At 48.4% G+C, this 17,669-nt stretch overlaps 1 protein-coding gene across 5 annotated transcripts in view; it reads left to right on the forward strand.

Annotated features, from left to right (window-relative positions):
• Positions 1-2,442: 2,442 nt before the first annotated feature.
• The window catches only part of Esyt3 (extended synaptotagmin 3), a 64,000-nt gene continuing 48,773 nt past the window's right edge, over positions 2,443-17,669 (forward strand). For 4 of the 5 annotated variants that reach the window (XR_010047585.1, XM_063249069.1, XM_013159962.2 and 1 more), the window contains exon 1: positions 2,443-2,973. Coding sequence is in view for 4 of the 5 variants with exons in the window: in XM_063249069.1 (XP_063105139.1) it covers positions 2,638-2,973 (336 nt within the window). In the remaining variant the exon portion in view is untranslated. The remainder of the gene's footprint in view (positions 2,974-17,669) is intronic. The other variant, XM_003476745.4, reaches the window with a different exon arrangement.

A 17,669-nucleotide genomic window follows, 5' to 3' on the forward strand; every position in this document is an offset into this window, starting at 1 on the left:
AAGACAGAGACAGAGAGAGACAGAGTGACACACACACACACACACACACACACACACAGAGAGAGAGAGAGAGAGAGAGACAGAGAGAGAGAGAGAGAGACAGACAGAGAGACAGAGAGACAGAGATCAGATACACAGACACAGATAGAAAAGAAGAGCCAGGGACAAGAATTCACCTTTCCAAACCACACCTCTAGTGAAATAGTGACATACCCTTTCTCACCAGAGCGCATCTTCAAACATGAGACTTTTGGGGGACATTTTAGATGTAAATCACAATATCAGGTGAAGAGAAGTAATGTATCCAATGTTCTAAGTACAGATTTGATAACAAGGATATGACATTTTAGATGCAATATTCTCATGTATTTAATTTCTGAAGGTAATTTAATAATACTATTCCTAAGCTTTAGAAATATCAAATCATAATCCTACCACCTTACTTACTGTGGAGACCACTTAGGGGAGGAACATTCCAGATAGAAGTAACAACAAGTTCAAAAGCCTAGAGGCATGGATCAGTTTTCCAAATTCCAAGAACAAAAAAAGGCAATGTTGAGGGCAAGTTTTACAGGATGTTGACCTGCCTTGTACTGGACATCTGCCTGGGTAGCCATCCCTTTTACAAGCTTCCTTTCTCTGGTAATCCTCCCTCAAACCTGCTACCTTCCCTAAGCCTCCCAAACACCCTAACCTAGGTGGAGCATGAGGTGTGGGGCCAGTGAGTGTGAAAAGCAAGAGGAATGGTAGATACAACCTGGATCTTCTCTCCAAAGAATCTGCAACTGAAACGGGTTCAAAGCAATCTCTCAATCTGCAAGAAGTGTTCTGTAGACCTGGATGCTGGAGGAGGACTCTGTGCTCTGTGTGAATGAGGAGCAAAGTTCTGACGATTAACTTTCTGGTCCATCCACTCTGACACCAAGCCACATTCTGTCCCAAGTCCCAGGAGCCTTCCCTAAAGCTCTGCCATAAATTCTTGTTTCTTTAGCTCTTGCTAACCTTGGGCAATGGATAGTGGTGTTTCCAAGAAACCCTAGAGTAAATAATGTTTAACTAATGTTTTTGTCTTTAAGATTTTTCAGAGGCTTTAATAGGATTTGCACAGTCCAAAAAGGAACTCAGGTGTGCAGCAATTCTTGCATTGATTTCTCAGGCTATACTAGGAAGTGCCAGTGTGACAGGATGTTAAATTGGGAAGTTTTCAAACTCTGTTTAGACTGAGTCCTGAAAGGCCAAGAGCCTGTCAAGGGAAACGCAAGTATTCTGACTGCCAGGGCCACACGGGTGTTGAAAATCCTCACTGCAGCCAACAGTTTTATCCAGGACAGGTGGATAAAATCAGAGAGTAACAGAGCGAGCTGAAGGGCAGAGAAGAAAACAGTTATCTGCTTTCCACGAGGCCCAGCCTTTCAATAAAACTATCGAAAAAGGATTCTAACTCATGTAGTACACCTGCTGGCTCCAAAGCACATTCCAGTAACTGGTATGAATGAACTACATAAAACATATGCCACCCACAGGATGACTTACTATTCTCTGTTTTGGATCTAAAATGTTCCCTAAAAGTCTCATGTGTTCAGCAGTGGGGCTTTGAAAGGTGACTGAATCATAGGATACTCATCAGTGGGGTTGGTCTATTGATAAATTCATGGCTGAATATCTTGCTCTGAGGTGGGGCCAGATTGGGGGGATGTGACTTGAAAGGTGTGTTCTCGTGCGTGCTGTGTATTTTGCCCCAGTGATGGGAAACTGACTAGTACACGTCTCGACTTAGAGATGCAGAGCTGCACTTGCTCTGACCCGGGCTTCACCAGAAGACTCCCTAACACTTCAGACATATGTGGTTCATTCACAAGTCACTTGCTCTTACCTGACACTCGCGGAAGAGGAGGGCCGGCTGACCCTAGAAAGCACCCAGTCTGATGAAGCAGGGAATCAACGCCGAAATTAATACTCCGGAGAGAAGTGGGGAGAGCGGAGCAGATAGCGTTGGATGCCCAGGAGGGGCCCTAAGCTCAGCCTGCCTGTTAGTTGATAGGTTCAGGCTTTTTAGACGCCAGAAGGGGTAGTGTTGGGGGCTCCGAGAGCCACCTGGTGCGCTGAGATTCAGGGACAGGCCCATACTCAGGCTGGGGTGGTGGGTAAGGAGGTGGGTGGAGAGCCTCAAATGCCCAGCTAAAAATCCAAACTCAACTGGTATAGGAAACAGGATTTCAGTGATGTTTTCCCATCATACACCGGCTCGGTAACTCATAAACCGCGTGGGACAGCCCCTGGTTCACTCCAAGTGGGAATGCCCCTCTACTGCTGATAGGCAGGACCTAGAGACTGGGACTCCTTGGCTGCTTGGCCCCGCCCCTTTCACCTGGTCCTGCCTTGCAGGGCGGAGACTTCCGGATTCTCCACCCCCACCCCACCCCCACCCCATCCCCACCCTCGGGTGCGGGCTCCGCCCCAGTCGCATTCTGGGGCGCGCGCCTAGCTCCGCAAGTGAACACGGGCTGGCCCGTCCTGGTAGAGCAGTCTAGTCCTCGCGCTTCGTGGACTGATGTGCCCAGGTGTCATCGGGGCGTGGGGGCGTGCAAGCCTGAGCGCAGGTGAAGTTCTTGAAGAGGGCAACGCGGTGGCGAGGAGATGGAAGCGGAGGAGCCCTGCGCCCCTACAGCGTCCGAAGCCCCTGGCGCCCGGGGAGCCCAGCGCGCGCCGGGTCCCGAGCTGCGCCTGACCAGCCAGCTGCTGCCGGAGCTCTACAGCTTCGTGGTGCGCGTGCTGCTCTACCTGGCTCCCGTCTACCTGGCCGGCTACCTGGGGCTCAGCATACTCTGGTTGCTGCTGGGCGTCCTGCTGTGGATGTGGTGGCGCCGGAACCGCCGCGGGAAGCTAGGGCGCCTGGAGGCCGCCTTTGAGTTCCTCAACAACGAGCGCGAGTTCATCAGCCGCGAGCTGCGGGGCCAACACCTGCCGGCCTGGGTGAGCGGAGCCGGGCGGGGTCGCGGTTCGGAAGAACCTGGGTGCGCGGGAGGCCGGGGCGCGCAGCTCGAGGGGGGCGGGAGCCCCGTGACCGCACACACATTGGCTCCCACCGAGCGTGGCGCGCGGACTCCGGGGCGGTGACCGTCCCCTAGACCCAGCGGTGGGAGTGGAAAACCTGAGTTTCACTTAAAGCCCAGAACCAGTGGGAAGTCATAGGCGGGCCACACCCAGGAGAAAAACAGGGACGCCCGGGACTCTGCAAAGTTACCCGTGAGGAAGAGGCAGGCACTTGTTCCACTGCCTGTTGCTTCAGAGGACGAACGCGGGGTACAAAATGTCAATCGATGAACGCTGTGAGGCTGAAACTGCGAGCTCTGATTGCTTCCGGCTGAGTTTGGGGTGGGGGCTGGGCCGGGCTTTTGGCGGAGGGGGCGCAGCGGGGCGCGCGTCTCGCGCTCCTACCGCAAACGGGGCTCTCGCCGCGGAAGGGCCCAGGCTCCGGTTTCTGAAGGCGCCTGGCTCATTTAAAAGCCAGGTCTGGGGAGCTGGGACCGAGGCATCCTTGGGTGATTATTATAATCAGAAGAGGTAGGCGCCAGCTGGCAAGAGGAGGGTTTCAAGAGCTGGCATGTGACAAACCTGCCCCATTGTGCCGCGACATCACCTTTTCGGGTCTGTCCAGTGCACTCTTGCTCACGGGGCAAGATTCCAGAGTCCTCAGACTTACTTGTCCCCTCGCCCATGTGCCTATGTGTGACCTGTGCTGTGAAACCCAGCTAGGCCACAGATTCATCACTCCTGCCCTGATAGCAGCCTCCAGAGTGGGGTGTGAGAAGAAAACATTACAAAGGTTGTATTATATTTAAGCAAAAGACAGAAAGCAAGCTTCTCTGAATTTAGTTTGGTAGGACTGGCATAACAGAGTACCATGCGTGGCCTGGGTAGTTTGAACAGGAATTTGCTGCTCCTCAGTTCTGGAGGCAGTAAATTCAACATCGAGGTGTCTGCAGGTCGCTTTCTTCTGAAGCCTCTCTACTTCTCTGATTCTCCCTCTGCATATCTGTCTGAATTTCCTTTTCTTGTAAGTACACAGTCATACTGGATGAAGGCCCGTTCGAATGGCCCTATTCTAACTTAATTACATCTTTGAAGACTGTATCCAGATACTGCCATATACAGAAGTCCTGAAGGTCAGAACATGAATTTGAGGATACACAACTCAGGCCATAACACTTATGGATATTTAGTGTATGGCTTGACAATAGAGCTTTGTAAATAGGATTATTTACATTCGGTGTGAGGGGGCCAAAGGGTTAGTGGTAAGGGTGCACAAGGAAAATCTGTTGTAATCATTTTCCTGGAGCAGCAGCCACAAGGGCAGCCCCCTCCCCACATTTCAACTTAAGCACAAAAGGAATTTTATCAGGAGGGATCTCATCCATCCCGGTTGTTCCCCGCCCCCCCCTTCATCTTGGTTGTTCTGAGCAGTCTGACATTCTGGAAGGTATGGACCCAGAGAGCAGACCCGACTTGTCCATAGCTCTTGCTCAATGTCTAGGAGCTCAGGTCACCTGTCAGACCTGTGTTGTGACCTGTCATGGCTTCGGTTGGTGAGGGTGGGCCCATGTTTTTCTCAACCTTCCTGTATCAGAGAGGCCTCCAGGCTATTGAAAAGGCAGTGTTTCTGAAATTGGATCAAGAATCCTGTAGGGGCACTGGCACTCACATGGACACAATAGAGGCAGGTCTGGCTTCTACTGGGGCAAGGGACCCCAGGAGCAATGCAGACCTAGCCAGCAGGAAGCTCAGCCTGAACACAAGCAGACACTCCTTGGGTGCTGTACCCCAAAGCCCATTCCCCAGGTCTGATCTGGCTGGGTGTGGGGAGACACACAGGGAGGTGATAGGGTCTCTACCAAATGGCAGTCTCAGGAGTCAGACAGATGCATGACCATAATTGCCAGTGAGATCTGAGGGAAATCCGACACAGGAGCCTGAATAGGGTCTTCTGGTCTAGTTGAGGGTGTCAAAGGCCTGATGGAGGATGCCTTCCCTGTGTGCTTCCTATCTCACGTTGCCCATAGACTCCTGCCTCTTGACAGGGTCTTTGGGAGGGCCTCGATTTAGTTTTTCAGAACCCCCTTGGCAGCTCAGCAGGCTAATCAGGAAGGTCAGGGTGCGGATCACTTATTGAAGCCATGGTGGTGCGCAGGGCATTCCAGGCCAAGGGAGGCTGTGGGCACAGTGTGGCGGTATGGGCTGGCTGCTCTGAGGGAGCACTGTGTCCTTGGCGTGGCTGACGTGTGGTAGGGGCGGATGGACAGGGCCAAGGTGAGGCAGGTATGATAGCAGTTGGTCTAATTCTGATCCTGTGGGGGGTTTTCAAAGACCCTGCAGAAAGCAGCATGTAAGGAAGAGAGAAGCAACTGGGGGATGATTTGAGCTAACATGGCAGCAGTGAAGACCAGCAGGAGATGAGGGATGTGTAGGAGTGGGACTCTGCATGCTTGGTAGCCTCTAGAGTGGAGTAAAGGAAGGATCTAGGGGTCTCCAGGGTGCTTTCTGCTTTGGGGTCATGGGTGTCCATTACTGTGATTGGATCCCCAAATGTGAAGCATGTCTGGGGAGGGTGGTTATCTGTGTGCACCTGGGAAGACCCAAGGCTTTTTGAAGCCTCCTGAAGGTTTCTGAACCCAGAAGGGAGCCTGCATGGTGCAGTTCTCCTTTCCTCCTTAGGAACATGCACGGTTTATGAAGGCAAAAAGAGATGAGGCTCTTGCCTAAGATCTTGGAGCACACATAAAGGGTTATCTTTAGCGTTACATGTTGTCTTTTTCTTGTGCCTTCTCACTTTCGAAAACTGATTTCCTTGCATGGAAGAAGGGATGAGGCTTATGCCCTGCTGTGATATCAAGAAGATATGTTTAAAGGTACCAAATGGCACATGAAGTGGGGAGACTTTGTTGCTTCTGTGTGGCTCCTATGCTCTGCACTGCCTTGCTCAGTTGTGCAGATTATCTCTTCTACACTAGCACCCTCTGAGGGAGAGGTTGGATATCCAGCCCCCCTGCTGCTTGTCCAAGGGGATACCTTTTCCCAAGAAACCTTTTCCCAATACACACCAAGTTCCCATGATGCGGTGGAGGCCGAGACCAGACTAGCTGTAGTGAGGATATCGTCCCTCCCTCCTGCCAGGATGTGGCCCCTGTCACCTCTCAGTTGTGCCCTCCTTTCTCACCCAGACTTAGATTTCTCTGTGTTGCCTCAAGCTGCTGCCTCAAGGGGGTCACAAAGGTCGCTCTTTCTTCCCAGTCCTACCCAGACAAGGAGATGGGTCTGGGTGGTCTTTCAGAGCTATCTCAGCCCTGCTCTCTGATCTCCAATCAAACTTCAGACTGTCCTGCTCCTCTCCCAGGCTCCCTTCCAGGGCAGAAAGAACTCAAAAAGCGGCCATGAGCAAAGTTCCTGTGGATGTCTTTGTCGTGTGAATGTGGCTTGGTCACATGGAAAGAGCTAGAGGGACACAGCTGTACACACTCCGCAAGGAGTGGCTGCAAGTTTATGTAAGTGTGCCCCACTGGCACCATTTTTAGAAGTAGTTTTGAAGGACTTGAGCTGCCTTGCTCAGCTGTGCACACAGTGACAAGCTGCAGCCCTTTATATGACTTGTTGAGCTGTGGGCCTCCGTGAGCCACTAACACGGTTTCCCTGTGAAGTCGCAGTGAGTTGAATGTTTGAAGACCCACTTGTTTAGAGCCACTGAGACCCTAGTGTTTGCCTGGTAGGGTCTGTCACTTGCTGTTCCTCAATTTTTCAGGCCTCCCAATGCAGCCTTTTCATTATGACACTAATGGCCCAGTGTCTCAGCAACAAATGCATCTTTTGGGAGCTGGTTGACTGGAGAGGGCCGAGGGAAGAGGTAATAGCAGGGGCTCACAGAGCCCCTCAGTGAAACACCACCTGCCTGGGTCTGCTCCGGGCTTCCCAAATTGGGGCTGTGGTGGTCCAGTGAGTGCTCCCTCGCTGACCTCCTGAGCTGGGCCTTCAGGCTCTGTGCTCCTCAAGACTTCTTGTGGTTGCTGTCTGACTGCCTCAGCTGCCTCCCCAGCACACGGTGGACCATCACCAATCAGTCCCTTTCTGGGCTGTTCACTGAGCCGTTCATCAAAGCGCCAGTCAGACAACTGGTTTATCAGAAATGGTGTTTATTTTGCCCCTGCTGTGTCTGAGCTGATGGGAGGAGGGAAGTTTGGTGAACAATTCCCCTGGCTTCACCCCAGTTTATGTGTGGGGTGGTTAAGAGCCAATTGATAGGAAAATAGCCGGAGGCAGGTTAGAGAAGGGAAAGAGTTGTCATGGAGCTGGCGTTTTGCCTGTCTGTGGTTTGGATCCAGTGGGGCTTGCTGTTCTGCCAGCTGATGGCAGTCCATTGGCAGCTTTGTTAGGGACAGTCAGGCCTCGTGCCTTTCCTGAAGGGTGGCGCCAGTGTGGCATGGTGGATGCAGAGACTCGAGTGCATTCACTGAGAGATGTCCGTCTCTGGACTCTGCCTGCTATCTGAAGATGTTTCTGGAGCTGCTGTAATCACAGGAGCTTACCATCCTCAGCCAGTGCTGTCAGTCCTGCCCCCACCCCACGACTCATTTCCCAGCCTTTCTGACCCACACCCCATCTAACTGGCAGCGGGAGAGGAATGCCGGCCAAGTCAAGCACACAGAAATGACGAGCTGTTTACACAACGCAGCAGAGCTGGAGGCACTGGCAGCACCCCGGGATTGTCCCCTGGGAGCCTACCCGAGAGCTGCTCAGGCTGGCTGCTTTGCCGGTGCTGTGGGTCTGGCATTCTTTGTGGGCAGCACAGATGATTCTCGTGGTCTGTCTTGTGCAGGTGCTTGTGTCCATGAGAGGAATTAAATACTTCGATAACTTAGAGCCCTCACTGAGTACCCTCAAATAAGATCAAAGAACTTAATCCTTTGGGCTGGTGCCATGAAACTTGGTTTTAAACATCAGGACTAGTTGGGAGTCACTTGGGGCTGGAGGGAAGTGCTTACCCTGAGGTTCCTGCTGCTCTGGATCATTCCAGTTGGCTTGGCATCAGGCCTCTGCACAGGAAGAAAGAGGCAGGCAGGTTTTTAGTCATGCCCTTGGGTTTCTGCCCCATGTCTCAGTGATGATTTATGGATCTATCATGTCTTGCATCAGGATGGGGCAATGAGAGTAACAGGGTGCAGGCTTTCTTCACTCCAAGCCCAGCGTAGGGATGTTAGACATCTCTGTGTTCATTCCTGTACTCAGCCAGCAAACATGTGTGGAGGTTTTCGATGTGGGAGGCATGGTGTTGCGGGTGGGGCCGTGGACCTGAGTGACATACTCCCTCTGGGACCTGGCATGGGACTCAGACCATGAGGAGCGACTTTTCTGAGACAGTATGAATAGTCCTAAGAGGTGGCAGTTTAAGATGCTGAGCAGCTTGGGGAGGGCACCTAACCCAGACTGGAAGCAACCCAGGAAGCCTTCTTGGAAGAAGAGGCAGTGTGGTGTTACTTGTTGTAGAAAGGGTAGGGACCATGGGTCTCAAGCTTTCCATAGGTCACAGGAGCTCATCATTTTTCTTAGGGTATGCAGATTCCAGGACAGCAGCTCAAAGTACCCAAACTCTCCTGCCTGTCACCTCTTATACAAGTGCTTTCTGGGACGGGAGTGCCCAGAGCAACCTTTCTTGCAGGCCAGGGGCCTGAGGACCCAAGTAATCAGGAGGATCAAGGACAATTGTAAGGACAGTCCTGTCCTTTGCCTGTGTTGCAGCCCCTCCCCAGCAAGATGGGCAAGGTGTGGAGAGCTGACCACTGGCTTCTTTTGACTCCTGGCTCAGAGCCTTGGTAGCGGCAGAGGCTGCATTTCTGTAGGATGTGCCTTTGGGAATTTCTAGGGAAGCTTTTGGGAGGTGCAAATCTCCCTCTCATAATCTGTGAGGGCTTTGACCCAACTCCACTGGGGAGCAAGGGCCTGGCCATGCCCTTCCCTTCCTCAGCACTGTTCTCTCCCAGCCCTCCATCAGAGTTCCTTCTTCCAGCAATTTGTAGGAGACCTAGAGCTTACAGCACAAAGTGTTGGCCTGCGCTTCAGGCCATCAGCTTCCTACAAGCCCTGCCTGTGCAGGAGGGCAGGAGAGCCCCCATTGAGCCAGCATGCCTTGAACTGTGTGTCCATGGGCCACTTGGAGAAACTTCTCTGGGCACCACTCCATTTCTTTGTCCATGTTGTATTCTTTTTTTTCCTTTTACATAACTACTTATAAACTGATTAAAATTTGATTTTTCCAGTTATGAAACTAGTGTATTCCCCCGTAGAAAATTTAGGAATGGCCTAAAAGACAAAGTGGGAAAAAGAATTTATGATTCTTCTACCCAGAGCTGCATGGTTATATTTGACTGTGCTTCCTGAACATAGAAGGTGTATAAAAACTGCTTTATTTTTAAAGTTGTACCTTTCCCCCTTCTGTTCCTTTTCCTTTAAAAAAAAAAAAAAAACATTCCTAGCATTAAATTACAAAGGTTTACCAGATAACCCTTTTAACGGTGCTATCTTTGATCTGAACATACCTGAAGTGAGTTGACCTTTTTGTTAACATTGATTCTTTCAGGCGTTTGCAGGTTGTCCCTCTGCATGGCTGGCTGGCTGGGTGGTGGTTCCCATTGGGTCTGGAGTTTCTCCTCGGTGGCTGGGCTGGGTCTGCTGACTCATCCTGCAAGCCCTTCTGCTCAGGCACCCAGGGAGCCCCGAGCACGCATCTCTTATCACACAGCTTCCCATGCTGATTTGTACCCACTGATTTTTATGCCTTGCTTTTCTTCCGGGCTGACTGCACTTTTAAGGCCAGGCGTGCTTTCTTGTTCACTTCTGCACCCTTGGCTCCTAGCGCACTGCCTCCTGCATCGTGGAACCTCAGTAATGCTGAATGAATGGTGTAGTGAAAGTCTGCTGTATGAATCTTAGTTTACATTTTTGAATTTCCATAGTGCAGATTCCTGGAAGTTAAACTTTTTTGAAACATCAAAAAAAGTATAAACATTTTAAAAGACTACTGCGGCCTTGCCATCTGAATGTTATTACTTTTGGGCCTTTATTAGTTGGATAAACAAGAAGAAAAGTTTGCTCAGCTCATAGGCATTATGAAACCTAACCAGATCACTGAACTCTCTGGCAGCTTACCATTATCACGCAGACCCGGCTAACTCTGTAGTGTCCGGCTGTCCCCTTGTGCTCTGAGTCCTTCCTCCTCTTTGAAAGGTGTCGGGCTCCTGGTGTTTTCATCACAGGTGACCACCTCAGATTTCCTCTGCTCAGTCTAGCTGATTTTTGCAGTTTGCCAGGGAGATGTGTTGGTAAGGAGCCCATAGGTTATAAAACAGTGCTAGACAGCTTGACAAAGAAATTGTTTCAGCGCTTTTAGCAGGGTGATTTAAAATAGAAGAGAGTTAAAAGCAGTTTTCAGCTGGGCATGGGGTGCACACCTATCTATAATCCCAGCACAGGAGAGACTGGCCCAAGAACTTCCCTGCGAGTTCTAGGCCAGCCTGAGCTACACAGTGAGTTCAAGGCCACCGTGAACTACAAAGCAAGAGCTTATCTTGAAAAACAAAATATATGGGTAGATGGAGATGTGCATGCGGTTTTCATGGTTAAAATATTTGCCTCCCAAAACAGAAAAAGAGAACAAAAGACTGTGCTTCATCTGGAGGAAAAAAAAGAAAGTGAGGGTTCATTTTCCTGATAAAGCACACTCAGGAAGACAGAGCCAACCTGAGGTCCAGGGGCTGCCTTCATAGGACTGTACAGTTCCCATGGAAATAAACATGGGGTAAGGGTTGGTAACATCAGTTTGAGGCACACACAGGCTGTGTGTGTGTGTGTGTGTGTGTGTGTGTGTGTGAGAGAGAGAGAGAGAGAGAGACAGAGACAGAGAATGGACATGTCTGTAGGTCTGTCTAGCTCTGTGTGTGTGCATGTGCGTGCTTCCGTGTCTGCATATCTGTGTGTCTCATACCCCTGCATCTGTGGGTCAGTCCACAGGAGCTGCGTCCCTCCTTATGGGAGGAGCAGAATCTACCTAGTGACCCCAGGTAGGCAGGAGGCCCTGCCTCCTGAGCAGTTCTGATGGCGCAAAGCTCCTGTGAAGATTTCCACCCCACCCCAGAGCCTTCTGTGTGAGCCCACAAGGCTTTGGCTGGATGGGTTGCAGCCAGCACTCTGGCTTCTCCATCCTCATTTTTCCTAAAGGTTTTAGGAAATAAAGCACAGATAGCATCACCTAAAGATAGACTATTATTGATTTAGCCTCTTTTGTGGCCTCTGCTGGCTGAGGATTCTGCCTTGAACTTGAACTTGCTGTACAGTTTGTATCTGTTAAGTTCCCTTTACAAGCCATTCCTTGCCAGTGTCTCAAATTGCTCTCATGAAGGTATCATCACACTTTTTCTGGAAGGTTTTGGGCCAAATGAAGGAACCAGAGTGTTAGTTGAGGGAGGTGTGGATGGGGCTGCAGACTATTTAAACTTCCCTAGGGCAGTGCAGGAGGAATGGCAGAGGTCCCAGGTCCTGGTTGCTGACTCTGTGTTAGGTCATCTTTGGGATTTTCCAGGCCTACTTTGGCTACACATTCTCACTTGTGAGAAATCAATCAGAATAGTACAGTATCTCCATTTCTTTGATACTGAATTTGTCTCTAGGCCTAAACTAATTAGAAGTATTTCCAGGTCCATTATCTTGTGGGATTGTGGATTCGGGCAGAGCAGGGATTAACAACCTCATCCCAGTGGGAAGGCTGAGGCTGAAGGAAATTAGGACTGGAACTCAGCTCCTCTAACCCTTGGCTGCCCTTCCCACTGCTTCTGCAGCCTGGCTGGGTTATGAGTGGCTCACCTTTCAGAACAAAAGATAGCCCCAAAGCTAGGCAAGATCATGACGCCGTGTTTCATTACTTTCTAAGGTCTTGATTTCTCTTGTTCTTGAGGGAAGAGGTCCCTTCGTTGACACTTTTTCCAATGCTGGGAATCGAACCCAGGGCCTTCCACATACTAGACAAATCCTCTATTACTGAGCTACCTTCTCAGCCCATGCACGACAGGTCCCTTTCTGGAAGAACAGAGGTCCACAGAATGATGATGAGAATTTGATGACATAGCAGTGTCACTCAGCAGTGACAGCTGCAACCTCACAATGACTTTGGAGCCCTAGCCAGGAGCCCTGGGAAGAAGGGGTGGAGATCCTCCTTTCCCCAGGGCTCAAGAAAAGCCCTCTAACCTGAGGGATGTTGTCTGCCATTCTTCCATGCCCTCCACCAAGATCAGAATCACCAGAAGAACTTGATAAAGATGCAGGTCCTGCCCCAGTGTTCCTGCATCAGAATCTCTAAGGGCCCAGGCCAGGAATCTGCATTTTAATGAGCTCTTCCAGAGGTGATTTTTGTATACAGCTATTTGAGAACCACTGCCAGTCTAGCTCTTTGCCTGGGTAGAGGGTGTAGGGCTGGTCCCAGAGACTCTCAGCCTTGTAATGAATTGGAACAAAACTCGGTGCTTTAGGACTTAGTTTGAAGACGACCCATCCACCTTCATTTTCTGCCTTCTCTCTGTTTCCTCAGTAAGGAAAGACACAGGATGGCTCTCCTTGGGGCCCTTTGCCAGGCCTTACTGTGATGCACCCATTGGGCAGGGTTTCCTGTGGGCAAGGCTTTGGGCCCAACCCAAGGGTGACTGTAGCTGAGGCACAGATCCCCTCAGCCAATCAGCAGAGGCCAGGAAAATGACCAGTCACATTCCTTTTCCTTCATCTCAACCACTTCGCTGTGATCTCTGTTCTCCTCTCCTGTTTCTCAAAGTGCAGAGCCAGAGGCACCAGGAGATTCAGCCCAAAACTTCCTGGGCTTTGGGTCGGGCAGAACTGGACACAACCCAGGTGACATTTTTTTCTTGCATGGACCTTTGGTCAAACGTGTCAGACTGCCTGCACAACATCCTGAACTGGGAAGGGCACCGGGCACCTTGCACACCTCGTCCCTTTGCATCTTCTCAGAACTGTGAAGTTGGCAGTATTGAAGCCATCTTGCAGTGAAGCAAGCTGAGGCTTAGAGAAGCAGACTTTTAAGGTGTAAGGAACAAGTTGGAGAAACACCAAGGAATGAACTTCAAAGGCTCCACCTCTGGGGGAAGATTGGAGGGGGAAACGGATAAGAAAGGACTTGAGGGTGGGGATACGGGGAACCTGGGAAATCTTAACAAGCACCGCAATAACTAGCCTGGGAGCCTCTTCTGCTCATGGAAAGTAGGGGCAATTACATCTTTACTTATAGAGATTTAGGAGTATCAAAAGAAAATGTTTATGGAATGTTCTGGGTGTGTGTGAATGCCCTATAAAGCGTGGCTTCCCAGTGAGGCCAAGTCTCAGGAGGGTAACCCACTGCTAACTAGATTCCTGTAGAGGAGGAAGCGCAGTGAGGTGTGAGGTTTGCTTACAAGGAGTGAGTGAGGCAGAGTGCAAAGTACAGGCTGGGCCTGTCCCTCTCCAGCACACCATAGCTAGTGATTGCAGGTCATACAACCTCTCTGAGCCTCAGTCTCCATATCTGTAAAATAGGACTGATAAGAGAGTAGGCAAATATTAAATGATATGAGTTTGATATGAACTCAGGAGGTTGAGAAGAACATGGAAAAAGAACTGGGCAGTTTTGAAACACAAGGCTTGAATAGCAATTTTCATATTGGCAAAATAGAATATAAGTCAACTATAAGGGCAGGGAAAGATGTTCTATACTTGTAAAAATACAATCATAGCCACATATGTACTGTTATTTCACAATAGGAACTTGAAACCTAGGTCCACAACTGACACGAAGAATAAATTAACCAGTAGTTGGGCTTGGAAATGTGAATATCTTTCTCTCTGAAAATGATGAGCAAAGGATAAGCAAGGACACTGGTTTGATGACACGGGACGGTCACAGACATTAGTCATGGACCAGGCCACAGAACCTATCGGTGTGTTCCATTTGTGCTCAGACCACAAAGAAACGAAACTAGGAAACAGTATAAACGGAAAGCTATAGAAATCTCACATGTCTAGAGATATTTTTAAACATTGCTATTTAAAAACACGTGAAGAGGAAGTCATAATGGAAGAAACACACAGAATAACAATGAAAACATGTTAAGGCTGGAAGGAGAATTTGTAAGTTTGAATTTATCATAAAACAAAAATTAAAAACGATTAAACTCATGCTCATGAACCTCAACTCTGAATCATAAAAGAACAACAGATTTAGTTCACAGAAATAAGGAAATAATACATACTAAGATGAAAATATTTTATCTTTTATTAGTGTGAGTTTGTTACATTTGTTTTGGAGACTCGCACGTGTATGTCATATCTAGATCATTTTTGGTTCCTTTATTCCCCTTCCTCCACCCCCTCTTCATTTCCTCATTTCCAAGAAAACCTGCAAGAAAACAGTATTTTCCAAGAAAACACCGTTTCCTATCATCTCTCCTTTATTTTACTCTAAATAATATTTTTAAAGTAAAGGAAGAAGGGGAAGAGAACAATTTAACACTTCCAACCGAAAGCTGATTCTCTGAAAAGGCTGATACAGTGAGCAGACCTTTGACAAGACTTTTCATGTAAAAAATATAAAAGATGAAAAATAATATAGTGTGATGTAGCTCAGCAGCACAGTGCCTGCCTGGCAAGTACAAGGCCCTGAGTTCGATCTCCGGTACCAAACAAGCAAAAAATAGGATGAAAAAGTAAAAAATAACACTACATATAATACATTAGGAAAATTTAAACAAATACATCAGTTTGAGAGCCTAGATAAAATACATTCCTAGAAAAAGAAATACTAATGTTACCACAGTAAGAGCTAGACTTCTAATACACCATTAACCCTGCTAGTATTCAGTAGAGAAACTGTAATTACCCAGAAAGCCTCAGACCATGATAGTTTTGTGGGCCCTATAATTTCTATATTTAAATGTTATTTCAGAAGATAGAATAGGAAAGCTGTCCATTCTCTTTACAATTTATTGCAAAGTCTACCAAAACCTGATACAAATTTTATAAGAACAGAAATTGCAGGCATCACGTTGAATCACAGCCCTGTAAAACCTAAATGAATATCAGACTTCTAAAGACCTATCACATTGAAGTGGGGTTTACCCCAGGAACCAGAAATGGCTCTGCTTTAGCAGAGAAGGGGGTGGGGGGAGGTCAGTTTTCCCAGTAGGCTGAAGAAATATTGAATATAATTCAGTGCCCACTTACAATAAAACCTTGGAAAATTAAGAATTGAAAAGAACTTGCTCAGTCTGCAAGACACTGTCCAAAATCTACAGCAAAAATGTGTTTCATAGAGAAACTTTAGGAGCCATTCTTGAAGTTAGTGCTACTGCTGCTAGGCATAGCATCAGAGGTTCTGGCCAAGGAAGTAGCAAAGGAAAAAATCAGATAAAGGCAGGGAGCCAAAAATATAAAAGTATTATTTGCGGATGATAAGTTTATATGAGTAGGGGAATTGAGGGACAATTAGAACTATTAACAAATTTTAGCAAAGTTGCTCAGAAAAAAATATTTTATAAAAAAATCACAAGTAAATAAAAGTATAAGGCTAGTATAGAAAAAAGTTTTATCATACTAAATATATTAAATACCATAAAAAGTGAATAAATAAAAGGAGATACCCTGCTCCTGGATGTAAAACTTCAGGTTATGGAGGTGCCAGTATTCAGACGGAAACTCAATATCAAGTGTCATGCTTAGGGTCTGAAAAGGCCCCCAAAGTCCCGTGTTGAAGTGCTGGTCCCCACCCATGCTCCTGTGATGGGTGGGTAGAGGTGGGACTTAGTGGGAGGCAGGAGGTCACTGGGAGCATGCCCTGGACCCTATGCCCTGTCTGTTTCTCTCTCTGCTACAAAATGCTGGGTTGTTAGTGTGTGGCTCGACCTGGAACTGCTGCCAGTGTTCTGCCTAAAACAGTGGGTGAGCAACACAGACTGACACTTCAGAAACCAAGAACCAAAATAAACCTTTCCTCCTCTTAAGTCGACTTTCTCAGGTATTTCAATACAGTAATGCAAGCTAACAGATCTGTTAATTAAATGAATTTGAAAATGAAAAGCCAAAAAAAAAAAGGGGGGGGGGATCACCCTACCCCAGATCAGTGTGCAAAAACATAGTGATTAAAACAATGTGGTACTTGTAGAGGAACAGTGGACCAATGGAGTGAAAACCAAGTCCAGGAACACGGGAGCACATCCAGGAAGCTGGTTTTGAGTGAAACATCTTTACAAATCAGGAAAAGACTTTTGTTGTTGTTATGTGATGGTGGAAGACTGCTCTAGTAGAAGCATAGAGGGAGAGTAATAAAATCATATCCCCATCTCACCCTTTTTAAAAATTCCAAAAATAATTAAGAATTTAATTTAAAGATAAAGTCTTAGGATAGCTGAGAATTTGGAGTGGGAAAGATTTGTTTAGCAAGGGGCTGGGGGTTTAGCTCAGCGGCATAAGCACCTGCCTTGCAAGCAGACAGTCATGAGTTCGATCCCCGATACTGATTTAAAAAAAAAAAAAAAAAAGATTTGTTTAGCAAGATGATAAAAAAAGAGACCAATCTTGCTGGAAACTCACACTGACCATTCTGACTGTGTCAACCCAGGAAAATACTAGTGGTGAGAAGTTACTTTTAAGTTTTAGTCTCTGTGATGTCCTTCCTGCTCCACACTTACCAGGGGCAGTCACAAGAATGTGGTCAGGTCTTGTGTGTTACCTCACTGGGGTGAAAACAGGCATTGAGATTTGGGCAGAGGGAGGACCACACGTACCTGTGGCAGAACAAGGAGCCCTGAAAATTTCTTACTTGAATTGCTTCTCTTTTAGGGGTTCAGACTTGTCTATGGAGGCTCTTCCTGGTGAGGAGTGTCTAATACACAGGTACAGGAAATCGAGGGAGACCACAAAAACACAGAAGCAGTCAGGCCTGATTGTTTGCTGCTGCCTACACTTTCAGGGTAACCATGGGTCACACTAATGCAAGAGATGGCTGGTCCTTGGTTCCTCACAGCCAGTCTTGACCGAGCTCCAGAATCATGCCAGGAGCTCATTAAAAATAAATCACAGGGCCTCACCCCGATACGCTCTGATTCAAGAGGCGTGAGGCGAGCAGCTCAGGAATCTTCATCTGACCCAGAGGTGGCCAGGGCTGGACCTGCCACGCTGGATCACCTTTCCAGGACCAGAGTCAGAGCCACTCAGTCCCTAAAGATGCAGAACTGCCTGGGCCGGGGTGTCCATGGGTACACAGCTGAGATGTGCCTGGGCAGGATGGGAAGTGCTGTGGTTTTGGAGGGAAGGAGGAGGCCAGCCCAGCCAGCAGCTCAGGCAGGGAAGGAGACGGGCCCTGAGGTTCCTACTGGAATCAGACTCTTCTCGAGATGTTCACTTCCCCAGCTTTGGTCCTGATCCTGTGGGACAGCTTCTGTCCCCCCCATCTGCCGCCTCCACCAGCCTGGGAGCTGCTTGAGGACAAGAATCTGGCATTCATTTAGTCATATACTCATTTATTCCATGGGTGTGCAGAAATTCCTGTGCAAGGAGCAGGCTGTGACAGGGCACAAGGGCCAGTTAGCCCTCTGAGT

Source organism: Cavia porcellus, unplaced genomic scaffold (genome assembly GCF_034190915.1).
Source record: "Cavia porcellus strain 051 isolate PalLab524CR breed Dunkin Hartley unplaced genomic scaffold, mCavPor4.1 scaffold_5, whole genome shotgun sequence".
Lineage (NCBI taxonomy): Eukaryota > Metazoa > Chordata > Mammalia > Rodentia > Caviidae > Cavia > Cavia porcellus.